General features: G+C 41.7%; 2 protein-coding genes across 2 annotated transcripts in view; both read right to left on the bottom strand.

Moving 5' to 3' along the window:
* Positions 1-292: 292 nt before the first annotated feature.
* LOC117981690 (prohibitin 1-like) lies at positions 293-12,815 on the bottom strand. The gene has a single exon (XM_055091989.2). The coding sequence runs from the start codon at positions 3,644-3,646 to the stop codon at positions 2,828-2,830; it is 819 nt and encodes a 272-aa protein (XP_054947964.1). The 5' UTR covers positions 3,647-12,815; the 3' UTR covers positions 293-2,827.
* Positions 12,816-13,674: 859 nt separating this feature from the next.
* LOC100967959 (kinesin-like protein KIF27) overlaps positions 13,675-22,282 on the bottom strand; it is a 50,165-nt gene continuing 41,557 nt past the window's right edge. The window contains 2 exon segments of the mRNA XM_034967476.4: positions 13,675-14,069; positions 21,229-21,381. Of these exon segments, the coding sequence (XP_034823367.4) occupies positions 21,299-21,381 (83 nt within the window). The 3' untranslated portion in view covers positions 13,675-14,069; positions 21,229-21,298.

Raw genomic sequence — 22,282 nt, 5'->3', positions numbered from 1 at the left:
TTGAATTTAAGCAAGGCATCTAACAAGGACTCTTATGCCAACTCAAGACATCTCAAGGCCTTTCATGGACAAGTTGGAGAAATGTGAACTGGCTACACAGGCAAATTTATTAATGTTTAAAACTGCATACCTGCAGAATGTTGATTCATGGATCAAGGTCAATTTAGAAAAAGTTCTCCAAAGCCTGCTCTGAACCACAGTCATCAGATATGTTCTATTCAACGTTTTTATCAATGAATAAGATGAAAATATAGAAAGCATGCTTTTTGTATCATTTCCCTATGATACGAAATGGAAGAAAGTGACAATATGATGGCTTACTGAAGCAAAGTCTGAAAATAATTTAACAAGCTGGATCAATGAGCCAACTGTACAAGGAGCTGTTTTCATAAATGATATAAAAATATGGTGAAGATTATGTAAAAATTATTTTTTTAAACTAGGGATATATAAATAGAAAAATTGGTATCCATATTCCTATATCTGATGGACTGTCATATGAAATGAGAGAGAGATATTGTCTATGTCTCAATAAAGTAGGTCTAAGATAATTTTTTTGGCTCAATAATGAAGGGATTCTTTAACATTTGAAGACAAAGGAAAAGAAGAGAATTACCTGAAAAAAAAAGAAAAGAAAAGAATTACCTGAAGCCAGGTGCAGTGGCATATGCCTGTAGTCAACTTCTTGGGAGGCTGAGGTGAGAGGACTGATTGAGCCCAGGAATTTGAGTCTAGCCTGGGCAACATAGTGAGACCCTATCTAAACAAAATTTTCTGAATTAGGATCTGGTGATAAGTGAGATTGCTATGGTTTATAAATTCAAACCGAATCTGAGGGGCTATAGATGGTTTTGTTTTATAGATAACTTGGAGGAGATGAAATCTAAACTTTCTTTCCATGGGGTTTATTTTTTTAAACTAGCCTCTCATTCTTTGTGTTTCAATTGTAGCATTTAGTTGCTTTACATTTGCTATAACTATTGATATATTTGGTTTTAAATCTACCAAATTATTATGTGATGTACACTTGTTCTGCCTGTTCTATGCTCCTTTTTCTCTCCATTCTTGTCTCTTTTATATTGATCTTTTTTCTTTTCTTTCCTTTATTTTTTATTTTTTGGCAGAGTCTTGCTTTGCTAGCCAGGCTAGAGTGTGGTGGTGCGATCAAGTGATTCCTGCCTCAGCCTCCGAAGCAGCTGGGACTAGAGGCACCTGCCATCATACCAGGCTAATTTTTGTATTGTTAGTAGAGACAGGATTTCACCATGTTAGCCAGGCTGGTCTCGAACTCCTGGCCTCACGTGATCTGCCTGTCTCGGCCTCCCAAAGTGCTGGGATTACAGGTGTGAACCACTATGCCCAGCCGATAATTGATATTTTTAACAATTCTACTTTTAATCTCTATTTGCTATGACATTATACAGCTTTTACTCTTCCTTTGGTCGTTGCCTTAGAGACTATAGCATGCAGATTTTTAGCAAGCATTAGACTTGACAAAGTCTAATGTCAACTGGTATTTTTACCCTTTTCCAGTAGGAGGCTTTTAAGCCCTGTAACTCCATATACCTCCCTCCCAAATTATATACTGTTGTGGTCTTGTATCTATAAATATTTTAAACTGCACAATACATTATTTTTGTTTTATATAGTTAACTATTTATTTAGAGTTACTAGTTGCTATGCTCTAAGGTGTCCCTGATAATTTGTGTTGAAAACTCAATTCTCAATTCAACAGTATTGGGAGGTGGGGCTTTTGGGGAAGGGGTAGGTGAATGGATTAATGGGTTTGTGGGAGTAGGTTCACTCTCTCTTGCCCTTCCGTCTTCTGCCATGTGAGGGCGCAGCAGGAAGGCTCTCAGCCCCTTGATCTTGAAATTCTCAGCCTCCACAAGTATGAGGAAATAAATTTCTGTTCTTTATAAATTACCCAGTCGGAGATATTCTGTTATACCAGCACAAATGAACGAAGACCCTAGCATAATTATTATTTTATTGCTTCGTCTTTCTTCCTCTATTTCTGACCTTCTGCGTGGGTTCATTTTCCTTTTAGCTGAACACCTTTTAATACTTGCAGTATGGGCTTGCTGGGGATGAATTCTCACTCTATTTTTTTCTTGAAAAAAATCCTTATTTCTACGTCATTTCTAAAGAGTATTTTTACTATTTATAGATGCTTGCTAAGTCACTATGGCAGTTATTTTCCTTCAGGACATTGAAAATGCCATGTTATTGTCTTCTGGCTTCCATTGCTTCTACTGAGAAGTAAGCTATCATTTCAGTTGTTGTTCCTTTTAAGATGATCTGTCTTTTTTTCCTCTGGCTGACATTTTTGTTTTAGACTAATTAGAGATCTGAAGTGATTTTACCTTTATTTCCTTCAGTTTAAGCCAATTATGAAATTTCACAGTGATTTCTGAGGTAGGGGCAGAATGAAGGCCGTGTTAAGAATCATCGGGACGGCCGGCCGGGTGTGGTGGCTCACGCCTGTAATCCCAGCACTTTCGGAGGCTGAGGCGGGTGGATCATGAGGTCAAGAGTTCAAGACCAGCCTGGCCAAGATGGTGAAACCCCGTCTCTCCTAAAAATACAAAAAATTAGCTGGGCGTGGTGGCGTGGGCCTGTAGTCCCAGCTACTCAGGAGGCTGAGGCAGGAGAATCTCTTGAATCCGGGAGGCAGAGCTTGCAGTGAGCAGAGATTGCGCCACTGCACTCCAGCTCGAGCAACAGAGCGAGACTCCGTCTCAAAAAAAAAAAAAAAAAAAAAAAAAAAAAGAATAATCGGGGCTGTGGCCCAGTTGGCCCTCGGAGGTGCAGGCAGGGTGGGCCCTCACCAGGGCAGCTGCAGGGGCATGGACTGCCCTGCCCGCAGGTAGGTGATGTTCCGAGAGCGTAAAAGCTGGTAGGTGATGTCCTCCACAGCTTCCAGCTTGGGCAGCTCGATCAGGGCGTCCCCTGCTGTGGCCAGTGAGTTGGTGATCAGCTCGGCCACCTTGGAGTCGCCCTCAGCAGAGATGATGGCCGCCTTTTTCTGCTGCTCAGCCTTTTCCACCACAAATCTGGCCCTCTCTGCTTCCTGCTGAGCTATCTGTTTGGCTTCCACCGCTTCTATGAACTCCTTCCCGAGGGTCAGATATGTCAAGGACACGTCGTCCAGAATGAGCCCAAAGGTGGCTGCTGGCTCCGTAAGGTCATCGCTCACCTGCCTGGAGATCTGCTCTCTCTGGGTGATTAGTTCTCCAGCTTCAAAGCGAGCCACCACTGACTTGAGGATCTTGTTCGTGATGGACGGCGGCACACGCTCATCATGGTCCTCTCCGATGCTGGTGAAGATGTGAGGAAGCTGGCTAGCGACGGGCCGGAAGATGATGCGCAGTGTGAGGTTGACATTCTGTAAATCTTTGCTACCGGTGATGACTGGCACATTACGTGGTTGAGAACGGCAGTCAAAGATCATTGATTTCTGTAACCATGGGATGAGATAGTGAGTCCCTTTGCCTACCACAATGTCCTGTACTCCACGGAATCGGTCAAAGACGACAGCTCTGTGCCCAGCGTCCACACTATATAAGGCAGAGTTCACCACGCTTCCTGCAACAACTAAGGCCAGGCCAAACTTGCCGATGAACTCAAACATTTTGGCAGCCATGTTTTCTTCTGCTGGACCCTCTCGCACCCGCTGCCACCCTGACTTCCACACGAATTCCCTAGCCACATATACTGCGCATGCGCCGCACAGCTTCTCCTCGGCCCGCTCTCCTTCCCTGGCTGCTTTTTAAGAGTTTCTGTCTTCCTTGGATTTTCAGCCTTTTTACTCCAATGTGCCTAGGTGAAAACCTTTTCCTGTCCTGCTTTGGGCTTGTAGGGCTTCTGGAATTGGTTGGACTGATGTCTGTACAAGATTTACTTCTGTGTTACCCCAGATCCATGCGCTAACCTTATTGACACGAATTCATATCTGCCCTCTGTGGTGGCTGTTCCCTGATCCTTGTCACACTTGAGCACAACCTGCCAGCGGCTTATCTCACACACTTGCTATGTGCTTTCATGTCCTGCCCTGGGGCTTTCCCGGTGGGCTGAGGCATGAGATACATACCATGGTACCCACTCAGCGCTCACGTGTACACAATCTTGAAGTGTGGGAGGTATCACGCCATATAGTGGGTTCTACCCAATGGGAGGGGAAAACTCCTGGACAGTTTTCTCTCCCTTCCTCCTCAGAACCAGATTGTTGAAGTAACAGTTGCTCATACCTTTTCTGATGATGGGTTGCGAGACGAGGTAATAGACTTTAAAATGGGTGTATGCCCACGTTAGTGTAACACACGCTACATCTGTACTACATCCTTCTCTATCTCACATCAATTTTGCCCCACTCGTGCGCTTGTAGGAATACACTTACCAGTAAAGTATACATGTAAGCTTTTGCCTCAGGCTCTGCTTTTTAGAGGATCTGGGCTATGAGCTCCTCAAATACTTATTCTGACCCACTTCCTCTTTCCTTTTTTTTTCTGGAACTTCTGTAAAATGCATGTTAGTTTTTTTCCTTCACCACATCCTCTGGGTTTATTATTCTCTCTTATGTAATTTTTATCTGTTTGTCTCTCCATGCTTCATTCTGGGTTTTTTTCTGTCCGCTCTTATAGTAATTCTCCTTTAAATCTGATGTCAAACCTACCCACTAAATTCTTGGTTTCAGTTATAGTTTTTAAAGTTCGAATATTTCTGGGTACTTCTTTTTTTAAATTGTCTATGTTATTTCTGTGCAGTTTTCAACTGTATTTTCTATCTTAGGTTTGCTTACTTGGCTATAGTAAGCATAGTTATTTTAATATCTAGATCTGTTAGTTCCAATATCCAGAATCCCTACAGATCTAGGTCTATTGCTTATGGTTTCTTTCAGTCTTCATGTTGTCTTGTCACCTCATGTGCCTGGGTACATAGGAGTGTGTGTTGGACATTTTATTTGAAAGATTGTTCACATAATTTGAGCCCTAGGAGATACCTCTCCCCAGAAAATATTTTCATGTGTTTTGATCAGGTCCCCATTAGCACTGTCGTCTTGAGCGACCTCAATCTGATTTCAGAGACTAGACTTCGAGATCACTGGAAGCTGGGCTGCAGTCTGAGGAGGGGCTGCTTTTCTTTTAGTTCTCCCTACAGTTGGGGTACTATCATTTAGATAAAAGTGTGTATCGGGTGTGGGGGGTTGTGCTAATAGGACATTTCCCTTAGTGGGACCTGGACTCCAACTTTCATACCCCTTTTACATTACAGCTGTCAAAAGAACCACTCCTCCATTTAGCTGGAAAATGTCCTAAAGGTAAATAACCCCAATTGCCAGGATTCCTATCTTCTAGATTTTGCTAAAATCTAAATTAAATGAAGAACACGTTGTCAAATTATGTGCCAGCAGAGTCAAGTTGGCAATAATTCTTTTCTGTACTGATAAAGAAATATGATAAATATTTTTAAACTTTAGAAATATAGAGATGATCCTAAAAGAAGCTACCACATTGCAGCTTCAACTCAACATTATGCCCAGAAGTACAATTTATCAAATAAGAAAATGTATCCAGTAAGAAAAGTAATCAAAAGTACAGATTATGGTGGAGGTTATTTTCAAAGGATGTAATAATAATTTCTAGTATGTGTTTCACAATGACGCTGGTCAAATAATACTTCCTGGAAAACTTTACATTAATAGACAACAAAGCATAGATAACATTAACTCAAATTCACATGAATCTCTGTCTCACAAAGAGAACAAGATGGGTAATTCTTGTGAAAGTTTGCAATTTAATGGCCAGGCACAGTGGCTCACACCTGTAATCCCAGCACTTTGGGAGGCTGAGGCAAGTGGATCACCTGAGGTCAGGAGATTGAGACCAGCCTGGCCAACATGGTGAAACCCTGTCTCTACTAAAAATGCAAAAATTCATCGGGCATGGTGGTGCATGTCTGTAATCCCAGATACTTGGGAGGCTGAGGCAAAAGAATTGCTTGAACCCAGAAGGTGGAGGTTGCAGGGAGCCGAGATCGTGCCACTGTACTCCAGCCTGGGTGACACAGTGAGACTGTGTCTCAAACAAAAGAAAAAAAAAGTTTGCAATTTAACATGTTACCAAAGAATATTCTTTGAACTTGATTTATGACACAAAGCAAAATCCTTCTGTTGCTGTGGGGGAGATGGTACATCATCTTTATTTGTTTTTAGATAGATCCTTAGTTAATTACAAGGACACAAATTAATTAGCATTTTTTATAAAAAGCAGCCTGTGGAGATCGAATTTATTTGCAGTTATGGAGAAAACACTTAAGGATATTACCTACTAACAGTGAAATCAAGAAGTTATAGCATTTTTTTTCTCTAGTCTTCCATCTTTGTTGTTATAAGACCTAAATCTGCATATGATCTCTTATTACTTGAGCCTCAAATTTGCTTTCTCTTAAATACATAATGTACAGTTTCAACACTTACACAAGAAAATTTTTGATGCATTCCTTTAAGACAATATATACAACATTTTATCAGTATTACCACTATATACAGGCTTATCATAGTCCACAATATTGCTAATATGCCTTACACAGTTTTCTGAAAGGCTACCAGCCCATGCAACTCAGTTCCTTCTCTCCGACTGCTGAAATGTGGTAGTTTCTATTTGAATGGGAATATGCAAATCCTAGACAAGTTCTAATTGACAAGAATAACGATAGCATATTCATTGCCAGTAAGAGCACACACTACTCTTCTATTGATTAAGGTGAAATCTAGAGTCAAGAAGTTCCAAAGGACCATGGCCCTAGTGGCCACTGTGTCAGTACTGAGCAGATTTTAGAGATGTAGCTGAGGCATTGCCAGATTGTTCCAAAAAGGCCAGTGCGGTCCTCAATCCTTGAATAGAATGTAAAACTCCATTTGATGAAAACTTACTATTCTATTCTTCCAAACTGTAGTGTTTCATTTATGTCATGGAAGCTGTGAACCTTTTCAATATGGAGAGTTGGGAGATGACTTGTGTTGGAGGTACTATAACATACATGCATAAGATGAACATATAATTTCTCATCCAAACTGGGATACTTCTGAAAGCATAAGGTACTATTAATATTTATACTATACTGAGATATAAGGTACAAACTGAAATTTCACAAGAGCAAACAGTACTGTGCAAACTCAAACTAGACTCACCCTACCTATAATGCAAGAAATGGACCAAACACATGGTAAACATGGGCAAGCATAGTTTCCACAAGTAGAATAGGTGCTCTTATGAGCTGTAATAAAGCTGCAAGTTTCATCCCAAGAACAGAAGAGAAATCTACTTTGCAAGGGTTATATTTTTAGCACAGCCTAGGTCAGGTATCACCATTGATATATCACAACAATTCAGGAACACCGTTTTTTCTCAACAGGATGAAGCAGACAAGCATCAATTATGCAAAATTAGAACTCTGCTGTACCCAAATCAATATTTAGCTAGATGTTTGCCTTCTTTTGCCCGGCTATCACACCTGTCATCCCAGGTGCAAGACAAGGCATCAGAGACATTCCTCACACGGTGATGAATGGAGTATAAAAGCAGATATAGAAATGAGAGATATTTATAACATTTGCTCATTGATATAACAATAAAAATTGCATTGCTATTGTATTCACAGGCTACCAACTCATGTAAATAGTCATGGTTACCAGTTCTGGCCCCATGATTTTTTGTTGTTTGTTTTTTGAGACGGAGTTTCACTCTTCTTGCCCAGGCTGGAGTGCAATGGCGGGATCTCAGCTCACTGCAACCTCCATCTCCTGGGTTCAAGCGATTCTCCTGCCTCAGCCTCCCGAGTAGCTGGGATTACAGGCATGTGCCACCACGCCCGATGAATTTTGTATTTTTAATAGAGACAGGGTTTCTCCATGTTGGTCAGGCTGGTCTCAAACTCCTGACCTCAGGTGATCCACCCACCTCGGGCTCCCAAAGTGTTGGGATTACAGGTGTGAGCCACCACGCCTGGCCTGGCCCCATCTTTTAGAGAAGGTCAACTTTACTCTTTCCTTGACAGAGAACCTTGATCATCTTACAATTGTGAATTAAATTCAGGTAGAATGCTGTGGTATCAAGCAAATATCAGGGTACTGGATTGCTGACACACACATTTTACTCTTTGTTAATAGAAAAGAGAATTAACAATCTTACTCAATCTCTGCATTGTGTAAAAGATCCCAAGAAAGAACTTATTTCCAGATGAAACAGAAATTTAATCAGTTTCTGGCAAAAAATAGGTTGTCAGTACATGAGGTTGCCCAGCATCTGGTCTCAGTTCACAGACAAGCAGAGCAGCTTTGACAAGACTAGAGAATTCCAGAAAAAGAACTAGGGATGGAAGCATCCCAGTAATATCTGATTATTTCTAGCATGCTCCTTGGGTTACATGAGCAAGGTGAGGAGCACACCTTGGCATTGCCAGGTAGCTCCAGAGGATACAGCAAAGAACAGCAAAGATGTCTAAGAACAAGAAATAGCCATAACCACGGCTGGATTATTAACAACAGGGTAACAGCATTTTATAACAGCTATAGCAGAGGTAAAATGCTCCAGTAGAATTTTTTTTAAAAAACACAATAAATCAGCCGAGTGTGGTGACTCACACCTGTAATCCCAGCACTTTGGGAGGCCAAGGTGGGCAGATCACTTGAGGTCAGGAGTTCAAGACCAGCCTGGCCAACATGGCGAAGCCCCGTCTCTACTAAAAATACAAAAATTAGCTGGGCATGGTGGCGGCACCTGTAATCCCAGCTACTTGGGAGGCTGAGGCAGGAGAATCTCTTGAACCCGGGAGGCAGAGGTTGCAGTGAGCTGAGATCAAGCCACTGCACTCCAGCCTGGGTGATAGAGCGAGACTCTGTCTCAAAAAAAAAAAAAAAAAAAAAAAAAAAGCAGTAGGCTAGGCGCAGTGGCTCATGACTGTAATCTCAGCACTTTGGGAGGCTGAGGTGGGCAGATCACTTGAGCCCAGGAATTCAAGACCAGCCTAGGCAATGTGGTGAAACCCCAACTCTACAAAAATGAGATGGGTGTGGTAGTGCATGCCTGTAGAACCAGATGCTTGGGAGGCTGAGGTAGGAGGATTGCTTGAGCCTGGGAGGAAAAAGTTGCGGTGAGCCGAGATTGTGCCACAGCAATCCAGCCTGAGCGACAGAGCAAGACTCCATCTCGAAAAAAAGAAAGGATTAATCAGTGCATCCATTATGAAAAAACAGTATGGCGGTTTCTCAAAAAATTAAAAATAGAACTACCATATGATCCAGCAATCTCACTTCTGGGTATATGTCCAGAGGAAATAAAATCAGTATGCTGAAGAGATATTTGTACTCCCGTGTTCATTGCAGTGCTACTCACAATAGCCAAGATATAGAATAAACCTAACTGTCCATCCCCTGATGAATGGATAAAGAAAATGCAGTACATATACACAATGGAATATTACTCAGCCCTTAAAAAGATGAAAAACGGCCGGGTATGGTGGCTCACGCCTGTAATCCCAGCACTTTGGGAGGCCAAGGCGGGTGGATCATTTGAGGTCAGGAGTTTGAGACCAGCCTGGCCAACATGGCAAAACCCCATCTCTACTAAAAATACAAAAATTAGCCAACCATGGTGGCGCATGCCTGTAATCCCAGCTACTCGGGAGGCTGAGGCAGGAGAATCGCTTGAGGCTGGGAGGTGGAGGTTGCAGTGAGCCGAGATCACGCCACTGTACTCCAGTCTGGGCAACAGAGTGAGACTGTCTCAAAAAAAGAAAAGATGGAAAACTTGTCATTTGAGAAAACATGGATGAACCAGGAGGACATCATCATGCTAAGTCAAAGAAGCCACACACAGAAAGGCAAATACTGCATATTCTCACTTACATGTGGAATCTAAGAAAGAGGAACTCATGGAAGCAGAGAGTAGCATGGTGGTTACTAACGGACGGGTAGTGGTGAGGGGATAGAAAAGAGGTTGGTCAAAAGAGAAAATTTCAGTCAGACAGGCAGAATATGTTCAAGAGATCCATCCTGCAACATGGTGACTATAGTTAATAACAATGTATTGTATATTTAAAATTGCTAAGAGGGTAGATTTTAAGTGTTCTCACCACAAAAAAATGATAAATGTGAGGTAATGCATATGTTAATTAGCTCAATGTAGCCATTCCACAATATGCACATATATCTCAAAATATCACATTGTGTACTAGAAATACATACAACTCTATCTGTCAATTTAAAATAATAGTAAAAGAATTTATCAGAAAAATAAAACACCCAAAAGCATCACCAGGATTGTGGTGTTGATCCTGGAGAATCTCTGTAGGTCCACATAATCTTCAGTAGTGCTTGAAATTTGCAAAAGCCCATTTTATAACAATAATAGTTTAAGAATTCAGTTTACTGAATTCATATTTACTTTTACATACTTTAAAATAATAGTGTAAGGCCAAGGTGGGCAGATCACGAGGTCAGGAGATCAAGACCATCCTGGCTAACACGATGAAACCCCGTCTCTACTAAAAACACAAAAAATTAGCCAGGCGTGGTGGCATATGCCTGTAGTCCCAGCTATTCAGGAGGCTGAGGCAGGAGAATGGTGTGAACCCGGGAGGCAGAGCTTGCAGTGAGCCGAAATCAGGCCACCGCACTCCAGTCTGGGTGACAGAGCGAGACTCCATCTCAAAAAAAAAAAAAAAAAAGTCACATAATGATGTTTCAGTCAATGACAGACCGCATGTACAACTGTGGTCCCACAAGACTATAATACTCATGTTTACTATTCATTTTCTATATTTAGATATGTTTAGATACATAAGTACTTATCACTGTACTGCAACTCCTACAGTATTCAGTACAGTAACCTGTTGACAGATTTGTAGCCTAGGAGCGATAGGGTATACCATAGGATATGGTTTGGCTATGTCCCCACCCAAATCTCATCTTGAATTGTAGCTCCCATAATTCCCATGTGTTGTGTGAGGGACTCAATGGGAGGTAATTTGAATCATGGGGGTGGGTTTTTCCCATGCTGTTCTCATAATAGTGAATAAGTCTCACGAGATCTGAGAGCTTTATAAAGGGTAGTTCCTGTGCACATGTTCTCTTGCCTGCCGCCATGTAAGACATACCTTTGCTCCTCCTTCACCTTCTACCATAACTGTGAGGTCTTTTCAGCCATGTGGAACTGTGAGTTTGTTAAACCTTTTTCTTTATAAATTCCCAGTCTCTGTTATGTCTGTATTAACAGTGTGAGAACAAACTAATGCACCATATAGCTTAGTTGTGTAGTAGGCTATACCATCATGGTTTGTGTAATTACACTCTATGATAATGACACACTATGATGAAATTGCCTGACAATGCATTTTTTAGAAAGTGTCTCCTTCATTAAGTGATGCATGACCATGTAACAAATGTTGGCAGTTACAATTACTGAACTTCTTGCAAAAAAACAAATTCAAACGTTAAAGTACAATGTCATGTCTGCATTTAATTTTTGCACTATGGTAAAAATCAGAAGACATTTAGCCATCTTTTAACCCCATTCATAAAATAAACTTAAGTAAACTTAACTAATTCTTAAAATAGAATTCTTCAAATTAATTTTATGGTCTAGTATTAAAACTCTGTAAATCTTAGCAAAAGGTCTTAGTAAAGAAAAGTTCTTGAAGACTTCTCACAACTACTAATCATTGGTCTAGTGTCAAGTATGCTAATTTGCATTTCTTTGGTCATGATCTTATAACTGATTAGTAGGGATACCGAGCAATACCTTAATAAACCAAAATTACATTTTTATTTCGTAAAAATAGCATTTATCTTTAAGCAAAAGTCTCATAACTCAATTGAGTAATTGATTTTCACTTGGAACAGAAAAAGGATATTTTCCAAAGTAAAAAACCATTGCAAAATTTAGTTCTCTAAAGACTGATCTTTTTAATGTATTTTAAAGCATATGTGCAAATTATAGAGCAAAATGTACTGCTTGGCTCTTTCATGAAGTCCATAATTTTATTTCTACCACCCTGAAAAGTTTTTCTTAAAGAGCTCATATAAAGCAGTAACAGTTTTGACTTCATTTGTTTCTTTGCTTTTTTTGTTTTTCCATTTCTTTTCTTTCTGGAAGTCTTTCAGACCTGATATTTTAAATTTGTATAAGTACTTAATACCATCTAGAACTCAATCAGAATAAGAGCTCTATTGAATCTGAGACTTGATAACTTTACTTGCCAACTGTCTATGGAATAACCATCCTGTGTTGTTTAAAAGTAGCTTCTGAGGTAAACACACTTTGTTTTCCATCAGTGGCATATCTATACTAACCTGGTACAGATTCCTTATCCAGGGGGGGAGGATTATTTATTCATAAAGCAGAAACAACCTATAACAATCTGACTTTAAGGAGGCCCTCCTTGGAGATCAAGAGTTCATATTCCTAAGTCTGAGAGAGGGGACTTTAGTGAGGATCTGAGCAGGGTGATTTCAAAGTTGTTCAACTATGAATACAGCAGATGCCAGAATGACCAGATGGATGCCAAACCAGCACACACCAGCAGCATATCAGAGCCGGAGCCCAACCAAAACAGGTACTGGTTTTTGACTAGGGAATTCTTAAGTGAGCAGTTTATAATAAAAGTTATTTTTCCCTATTTCATTATTATTATTATATATATACACACATATATATAATATACATATATTTATATTTTATATATAATATACATATATATGTGTATATATATACATATGTATATATATACACATATGTATATATATACACATGTATATATGTATATACACATATGTATATACATATGTGTATGTATATACAATATGTATATATATAATATACATATATATATATATATTTTTTTTTAGAAAGTCTTGCTCTGTCACCCAGGCTGGAATGCAATGGCACGATCTCAGCTCACCACAACCTCTGCCTCCCAGGTTCAAGTGATTCTCCTGCCTCAGCCTTCCAAGTAGCTGGGATTACAGGTGCACGCTACCATGCCCGGCTAATTTTTGTATTTTTAGTAGAGACAGGGTTTCACCACGTTAGTCAGGCTGGTCTTGAACTCCTGACCTCAGGTGATCCACCCGCCTCAGCCTTTCAAATTGCTGGGAATATAGGCGTGAGCTACAGCGTCCGTCCTCTCCAGCTTCTTGACTGTGGTCTGATAGGTGTACCTGTTCCGTAATGACTGCAGACTGAGCAACACTTCAGATGCTTGCTGGTGGATAGTATGAAATCTTGAAGGCAAAATGAAATTTTATTCTTGACTTTGGTGAGTCTATTAAGTCATTAAATTCATATTTCATCTTTATATAAGGAATGTGGTCATGATGGCAGGATTTCATGGTCAAAAAACAGTTTCCAGCTTTTTAATGATCATTTTGCAAGGTCTTTTATTCCTCCCTTCTAAGTGGGGGCATGTATTTGTGCAAATATTATTGCTATAGACTAAGATCCTTGGAGATATACCTACTTTCATGCCCCAGTAAAAGTGATCTTAATTTGGGGGAATAGAGGAGTGTCTTTTTCTAACTCCTAAGAGCTTTTCTTCTTTGTTTGTATGCTAGATTTATTTGTCAAATAAGTAACAGTTATCTGCTAATTGAACAAAACCAGAAAAAATTATAAATAGATATTAATGAAATATATTTTTAACATTTGAATTTTCCCACTTCTCCAGAGTGGAGGTCTAGCATATTGCATGGATTTAAATTAAAAAAATTTAAATACACATATTGACAAAAAAGAAAACAGATTGCAAATATATATTTTTCATACATATATTTTATTGGTGTCAACAGATTTTTTAAGAATAATTTTTACTAAATTCAATATTTTTTAATATTGGAACCTAACTTCCAGGTATGAAACAATTCTACAGTACCTAATTTTTGAGAATACCATTACCAGCCAGGCGCTGTGGCTCACGTTTGTAATCCCAGCACTTTGGGAGGCTGAGGCAGGTGGATCATGAGGTCAGGAGATGGAGACCATCCTGGCTAAGATGGTGAAACCTCATCTCTACTAAAAATACAAAAACAACAACAACAACAACAATTAGCCAGGCGTGGTGGCATGCATCTGTAGTCCCAGCTACTCGGGAGGCTGAGGCAGGAGAATCGCTTAAACCTGGGAGGCGGAGGTTGCAGTGAGCCGAGATTGTGCCACTGCACTACAGCCTGGGCAACAAGGCGAGACTCCGAATCAAAAAAAAAAGAAACAAAAAGAAAAAAAGAAAATACCATTACCAAAAGAAAACTGAAGCTTGGCAACTTTCCCTAAGGTGTAAGCTAACTTCGATTACATATATATATATATATAATTTTTTTTTTAAGATGCTGTCTCACTCTTTCACCCAGGCCGGAGTGCAGTGACGCAATCTTGGCTCACTGCAACCTCCGCCTCCTGGGTTGAGGCAATTCTCTGCCTCAGCCTCCTGAGTAGCTGGGATTACAGGCACCTGCTGCCATGCCCGTCTAATTTTTTGTATTTTCAGTAGAGACGGGGTTTCACCAAGTTGGCAAGGCTGGTCTTGAACTCCTGACCTCGTGATCCTCCCACCTCAGCCTCCCAAAGTGCTGGGATTACAGGCGTGAGCCACCGCACCTGGCTGATAATATTTTTTAAAGTTTGTACATGACAACTACTATTAGCTTTACAGTCTTTACTGTAATTTTACTAATTTCAGATTTAGTAAAGAAAAAGTCTTTTAACAATCTTAAAGGTTAAATACTTAATTACCTAAAGAAGTCTGGACTTGTTTCTGCTGAATTATCCTTGTCTCCCAAACAGTGAGAACATTTCCTTCTGTTGCTTAGAGAAGTCCCCAGCCAGCAATCATTGTTTTCATTTTGTCTTTTCAAATACTTTTGGGCTAGCTGCTTGATTTCATGATGCACTTAACTTTTGAGATACTATTCTCATTCTACAGGCAGTCTATTTTAAAATCAGCATTTTCATCAAGAAGCAATTATTAAGTACTTTCTATGAGTCACTATGCTTGGGGAAAAAGAAGAGACAGTCACATCTCTACATTTGTAGTAAATATTTGTGATTCATGGAAAAATGAGCTTTTAAAGAAACATGAGATATGGGTTCTCAATAATAAATAGTTAATTCCAACCAGAGAAATATCCGGAAAGACTTCAGGAGGAGGATATATTTGAACTGGACACTGAAGGATAATAGTGATCACTATATGCCTAGATGTCTCAAGTCATAAAATCAGTACATAAAAATTTGATTTTTAAATTTTTCTAAAACTGAACTTAATTTCTATCTCAAGTCTCCATTTCTGCCTGCTATGGCAAAACTTAATCTAGACATTTCCAGATAAACTCAGCCAAATATTGAGATTTCTTATGCATTTTAAAATTCAGTCAAACACATCCTTGCTACTCGAGTTGTGGTCCATGGACCCAGCAGCATCGGCAGCATCTGGGAGCTTTTTAGAAATGCAGAATCTTGATCCCCACTGCAGATCTTCTGAGTCAGAATCAAGATTTGTATTAAAAATCCCTAAATCAGAATCAGTAGTTTAACAAGATTTCCAAGTGATTTATATGCACATTAAAATTTGAGAAGCCCTGAAATACATTACTGTCACTTTCCTCTTCAAAATAGAATCTGATCTCCAGGGCTTCGGAAGTGTGCTGGGATCAGGGGCAGTCCTCTAGCTGTGCATTGGCAAGGTCAGCCACTGAATTTGCTACAAGGAGTCAACCAGTCTGCTTCTGAGACGGTTGAGCCTTCCATGGTGGCTAGCCTCAGTTGGGATGGAAGCTGGTCTCCATCTAACCTCAGTCTCAACTTTCTCGCTCTACCATAGGTTTCTCTCTTTCCCTGGCTGCAAGACCTTTAGAGATCTACCATATCTCACTTTTCACTAATCTCACATCATTTCTCTCATTTTTCAAAATTTCTCTACTTTCCCAGAAACTTTCTGGTTCATTCATCTTTGTGGAAGCCTGCTAGCTCAGGCATCTGAAGTTCAACTAGTCAGTGACCACAGGTACAGGGTTGGCCTTCTTGTGGTTGGGAGAGAAGTCAGACAGGCTGTGTCTAACTATATATTGCTGAGTTCATAATCAACAACACATAGTGAGTGGAAGGAAAATGGAAACGTTGCTGAGTATGAATTCTTAATCACAACTGCAAAGACAAATTTTTCCAAATAATTTAACATTCACAGGTCCCTAGGAATTTGAGGTAGATATCTTTTAGGTGGCTGTTCTTGGCCTACTACATACAGATTAGTATATACACATATATTTCCTTGCTCTGTCGGCTGAGAGGGCCTAAAAAGAAACAAGGTAGCACACGGTGACTATTCAGATCTTGGTTTCTATTGTAATACCATTCTCTAGTAGAAGAAACCAGGGCTATTTGGAGAAATGGCTGATTCTAGTACTGGGCAGGATATACACATGATGAGCCTAGGGCATCCTGTAGTGCTAGAAACAGGAATTTCTCAAAAATGAACAAATGAAACCCTATCTCTACCAAAAAATACAAAAATTGCCGGGCGTAGTGGCATGCACCTGTAATCCCAGCTACTTGGGAAGCTGAGGCAGGAAAATCACTTGAACCTAGGAGGCAGAGGTTGCAATGAGCCGAGATCGTGCCACTGTACTCCAGCCTGGGTGGCAGAGCGGGACTCTGTCTCAAAAAAAAAAGGCATTTCAAAGGGGCCCAGGAGCCAACTGAAAGAGTTCTCAATGGCCAAAGCTGGAAGAATTAGAGAAAAAAAAGTAGTATTGAATTATAACCCAAGTACAATAAATACCCAGCAGTTCCTACTGATCTAAATAAATTAATAAATGGGAGAGAAAAGACAAATGTCCTGTAAAGAAGAATTCAAAATCACCTAAGTAGATACTTCACTCTAAAGACGGGGAGCATAACTTCTTGCCTTTTAAGTGCGGGCTGCACATTTTTACTTTCTTTCAATAATACAGCATAGAAAAGGGGGAAAAGAGTAACTTCCCAGTGGAGAAACCTGACAAACGTCCTTCAGCCAGGTGACGAAGGTCAACACCAACAGTCACAAATCACACAGACAGTCTGTACCACTGACATGATGTGAGGAGAGTGACACTTTACCTCTGTGGTCTTCCTCCCCCACACCCATAGCCTTAGTCTCATCATTGTAAAAACATTCCATTTAAATTTAAATTGAGGAACATTCTTTAAAAAATAGCTGATCAGTACTCCTCAAAACTGTCAAAATCATTGAAGACAAGGAAAGTCTAAGAAACTGTCACAGCCAAGAGGAACCTAAGGAGATAGGACAACTAAATGTAATGCGGTATCCTGGATGAGATTCTGGAACAGAAAATGGGTATTAGAGGCCGGTAGCATGACTCACGCCTGTATTCACAGCACTTTGGGAGGCCGAGGTGGGTGGATCATCTGATGTCAGGAGTTCAAGACCAGCCTGGCCAACATGGTGAAACCCCATCTCTACTTAAAAAAAAAAAAAAAAAAAAATTAGCTGGGCATGGTGGTGGTGCACACCTGCAGTCCCAGCTACTTGGGAGGCTGAGGCAGGAGAATTGCTGGAACCCAGGAAGCAGAGGTTGCAATGAGCCGAGATTGCACCACTGCACTCCAGCCTGGGCAACAGAGCAAGATTCTGCCTCAAACAAAAAAAATGATATTAGAGAAAAACTAAGAAAATCTGAATAAAGTATGGACTTTGGTTAATAATAAAGTAATTATATTGGCTCATTAATTGTAACAAAAGTGTCAGGCCTCTGAGCCCAAGCTAATTTATCATACCCCCTGTGACCTGCACATTTACATTCAGATGGCTTGAAGCAACTGAAGAATCACAAAAGAAGTGAAAATGGCTGGTTCCTGCCTTAACTGATGACATTACCTCTTGAAATTCCTTCTCCTGTCTCAGAAGCTCGCCCACTGAGCACCTTGTGACCCCTGCCCCTGCCCGCCAGAGAACAACACCCTTTGACTGTAATTTTTCATTACCTACTTTATTGCTCACACATAGCCTGTTTGGTGGTCTCTTCACATGGACGCGTGTGACATTTGGTGCCAAAACCCAGGACAGGAGGACTCCTTTGGGAGACCGGTCATCTGTCCTCACCCTCACTCCATGAGGGGATCCACCTACAACCTCAGGTCCTCAGACCAACCAGCCCAAGGAATATCTTACTTTCTGTTTGGACAGAAAGGCTACAGGGTGTGGTCTGGCACTTGTGTAAGAATTCCGACTGCACAGCCCTGCACTTCAGCTGTGTGTAACAAAAAGGGTTGGGATGAGTCAGGGAGAGCTAGTGTGGGAGCAGTCTCTAAAGCTGTCTTCAAGGAACGGAAAGAGGAGTGGCAAACGGATTTAGGATCTATGGGGTCAGCTAGGTTTGGTTTTGTGAGTTTATATAATGGTTCTGTTAGGATGGCAAAACCAGGTATCTAAAGGCGAAAGTATCCTACCATGCCCAGGAAGGAAAGGAGTTGTTTTGTAGAAGGCGGTGAGGTTTGAGAGATCAGTAGGACACGATCGGCAGGGAGAGCACATGTGTTTTCATGAAGAACTATGCCAAGATAGGTAACAGATGAGGAAGGAATTTGGGCTTTACTGAAGTAATGGGGGCTGTCCGTGAAGGCTTGTGGCAGTACAGCCCAGGTAAGTTGCTGAGGCTGATGGGTGTCAGGGCCAGCCCAAGTGAAAGCAAAGAGAGGCTGGGATGAAGGATGCAAAGGAATAGCAAAGAAAGCATGTTTCAGATCTAGAACCGAATAATGGGTTATGGAGGGGTTGTGGAGGGAGGTATTGAGGATAGGAGAGTATATGGGTTTGGCACCACAGGTTGGATAGGCAAAACAATTTGCTTGATAAGGCGCAGATCCTGAACTAACCTGTAAGCCTTGTCTGGTTGTTGGACAGGTAAAATGGGGGAATTGTAAGAAGAGTTTATAGGCTTTAAAAGTTACATGCTGTAACAGGCAAGTGATAACAGGCTTTAATCTATTTAAAGTGTGCTGTGGGATGGATATTGGTGTTGAGCTGGGTAAGGATGATTAGGTTTTAATGGGATGGTAAAGGGTGCATGATCGGTCGTCAAGGAGGGAGTAGACGTACCCCATACTTGTGGGTTAAGGTGGGGGGATATGAGAGGAGGATGCGAAGGAGGCTTTGAACTAGGGAAAAGGGCGGCAATGAGGTGTAGCTGTAGCCTAGGAATAGTGAAGGAAGCACATAATTGGTTTAAATGTCTCGGCCTAATAAGGGAACTAGGCAGGTGGGGATAACTAAAAAAGATTGCATAAAAGAATGTTGTCCAATTTGGCACCAGAGTAGGGGAGTTTTAAGGGGTCTAGAAGCCTGGCCATCAATACCCACAACAGTTACGGAGGCAAAGGAAACAGGCCCTTGAAAAGAAGGTACTGTGGAGTGAGTAGCCTCCGTATTGATTAAGAAGGGGACAGACTTACCCTCCACTGTGAGAGTTACCTGAAGCTCAACATCTGTGATGGTCTAGGCGGCTTCTGAGGCGATTGGCCTGCATCAGTCTTCAGCCACTAAGCTGAGAAGATGTGGGAAGGAGTCAGTCAGAGAGCCTTGGGCCAGAGTTCCAGGGGCTCTGGGAGTGGCTGCTGGGCGAGTTGGACAGTCTGATTTCCAGTGGGGTCCCGCACAGATGGGACATGGTTTAGGAGGAATCCTGGGCTGCAGGCATTCCTTGGCCCAGTGGCCAGATTTCCAGCACTTAAGGCAAGATCCTGGGGCAGGTGGTCCTGGAGGAACGCCTGGCCACTGCAGTTCAGGCGTTTGGAGTTCTTGTGTGCTGGAGATGTGGCTGGGGTTTGTCTCACAGTGGAAGCAACGAATTGTAACTCAGAAATAGCTACTTGGCTGCCTCTACTCTATTATTGCACACTGTGAAGGCGGGGTTAATTAAGTCCTGTTGTGGGGTTTGAGGGCCAGAATCTAATTTCTGGAGCTTTTTTTAATGTCGGGAGTGGGTTGGGTAATAAAATGTGTATTGAGAATAAGACAGCCTTCTTGCCCCTATGGGTCTAGGGTGGTAAAATGTCTAAAGGTTGTTGCCAAACGGGCCATGGACTGGGCTGGGTTTTTATATTTGATGAAAAAGAGCCTAAATGCTAACTGATTCGGGAAAGGTCAGATACAGAAAAAGGAGCATTAACCTTGACTATGCCTTCAGCTCCAGCCACCTTTTTAAGAGGAAATTGTTGGGCAGGAGGGGGAGGACTAGTCACGGAATGAAACTGTAAGCCAGACCAGGTGTGAGGAGGGGAGGTGATAGAAAGATTATAGGGTGGGGGAGCAGAGGTTGAGAAAGAATTGGGACCTGGCTTGGCCTGTCAAGAAGCAGCCTGGGGAGGAGAGGTCAGATGGGTCTGTAGAAAAGGAGGATTCAAAGGACTCAGAGCTTGGGGTGGAGACTGAAGGAACAGAGAGGCGAGAAAAAAGAAAGATTTGGGATGAGTCACATTGGAGCAGAGACCAATGTGTAAAAGAATGCCTGGAAGTCAGGCACATCAGACCCATTTGCCCATTTTTTGACAAAAATCATCCAAGTCTTGTGAAATGAAGAAATCAAAAGTGTCGTTTTCTGGCTATTTAGAACAATTATCAAGTTTGTATTGGGGCCAAGAGGTGTTGCAGAAGAAAATAAGATGATTAGGTTTTCGGTCAGGTGAGAGTTGAAGAGGTTTTAAGTTTTTGAGAACACAGGCTAAGGGAGAAGAAGGGGGAATGGAGGGCAGAAGCTTGCCCCTAGTGAAGGAGGGAAGTTTAAAGAGAAAGATACTGACACGGAGAAGGGAGTGGGTGAGCAGCCCTGGGCTGTAATGTAGGTGAGCAGCCAAAGGAGGCATCCCCGCAATTGACTTGCCACCAAGGGAATGTGGGTGACTGACCAAGGCACGTGTCCCCATGGTGATCAGACAGCAATGAAATGTGGGTGAATAATCAGGCAGGCATCCCTGCAGTGATTAAACACCAAGGGAAGACTGTCTTCCCGAGTCAGTGACTGGCGCCGGAGTTTTGGGTCCACGGATAAGATGTGTCTCCTTTCTCTCTACTAGAGAGGAAAAAGAACTGGAATTGGAAGGACAGGGAGATTGAAGGGTAGTGAGAGAGGGAGATTGAAGAGTAGCAAGAGAGACTGGAGAAAAGAGTGAAAAGACCGCTTACCTGATTTGAAATTGGTGAGATGTTCCTTGGGCTGGTTGGTCTGAGGATCTGAGGTCGTAGGTGGATCTCCTCATGGAGTGATGGTGAGGACAGGGGATGGTCTCCTGAAGAAGTCCTCCTGTCCTGGGTTTCGGCACCAGATGTCATGCACATCTGTGTCAAGAGACCACCAAACAGGCTTTGTGTGAGTACCAAGGCTGTTTATTTCACTTGGGTGCAGGGGGGCTGAATCCGAAAAGAGAGTCAGTAAAGGCAGATAGAGGTGGGGCCGTTTTATAGGATTTGGGTGGGTAGTGGAAAATTACAGTCAAAGGGGGTTGTTCTCTTGTGGGCAGGAGTGGGGGTCACAAGATGCTCAGTTGGGGAGCTTCTGAGCCAGGAGAAGGAAATTCACAAGGTTAATTGCTCAGTTACGGTGGGGCAGGAACAAATCACAATGGTGAAATGTCATCAGTTAAGGCAGGAACCGGCCATTTTCACTTCTTTTATGATTCTTCATTTGCTTCAGGCCATCTGGATGTATACGTGCAGGTCACAGGGGACATGATGGCTTAGCTTGGGCTCAGAGGCCTGACATCCTCCATCATTAATGCCTCTTTAATAAAAACTCTTCTCAAGGCCGCTTTATTTCCAAAGGAAGCTGGAGTCATTCACTGCAAGGGCCATCAAAAGGCATCAGATTCCATCGCTCAGGGCAACACTTATGCTGATAAGGTAGCTAAAAAAGCAACTAGGTTCCAACTTCTATCCCTTATGGCAGTTTTTCTCCTTCTCAGCTGGTCACTCCCACCTACTCCCCCACGGAAACTTCCACCTATCAATCTCTTCCCACACAAGGCAAATGGTTCTTGGACCAAGGAAAATATCTCCTTCCAGCCTCACAGGCCCATTCTATTCTGTTGTCATTTCATAACCTCTTCCATGTAGGTTACAAGCTGCTAGCCCACCTCTTAGAACCTCTCATTTCCTTTCCATCGTGGAAATCTATCCTCAAGGAAATCACTTCTCAGTGTTCCATCTGCTATTCTACTACTCCTCAGGGATTGTTCAGGCC

The sequence above is a fragment of the Pan paniscus genome, chromosome 11, assembly GCF_029289425.2.
Source record: "Pan paniscus chromosome 11, NHGRI_mPanPan1-v2.0_pri, whole genome shotgun sequence".
NCBI lineage: Eukaryota > Metazoa > Chordata > Mammalia > Primates > Hominidae > Pan > Pan paniscus.
Note: the sequence above shows the minus strand (reverse complement) of the source record. Positions and strands in the feature narration are given on the sequence as shown.

Coding starts and splice junctions, on each gene's coding strand:
- LOC117981690 (XM_055091989.2), bottom strand. CDS start 3,646: ATGGCTGCCAAAATGTTTGAGTTCATCGGCAAGTTTGGCCTGGCCTTA.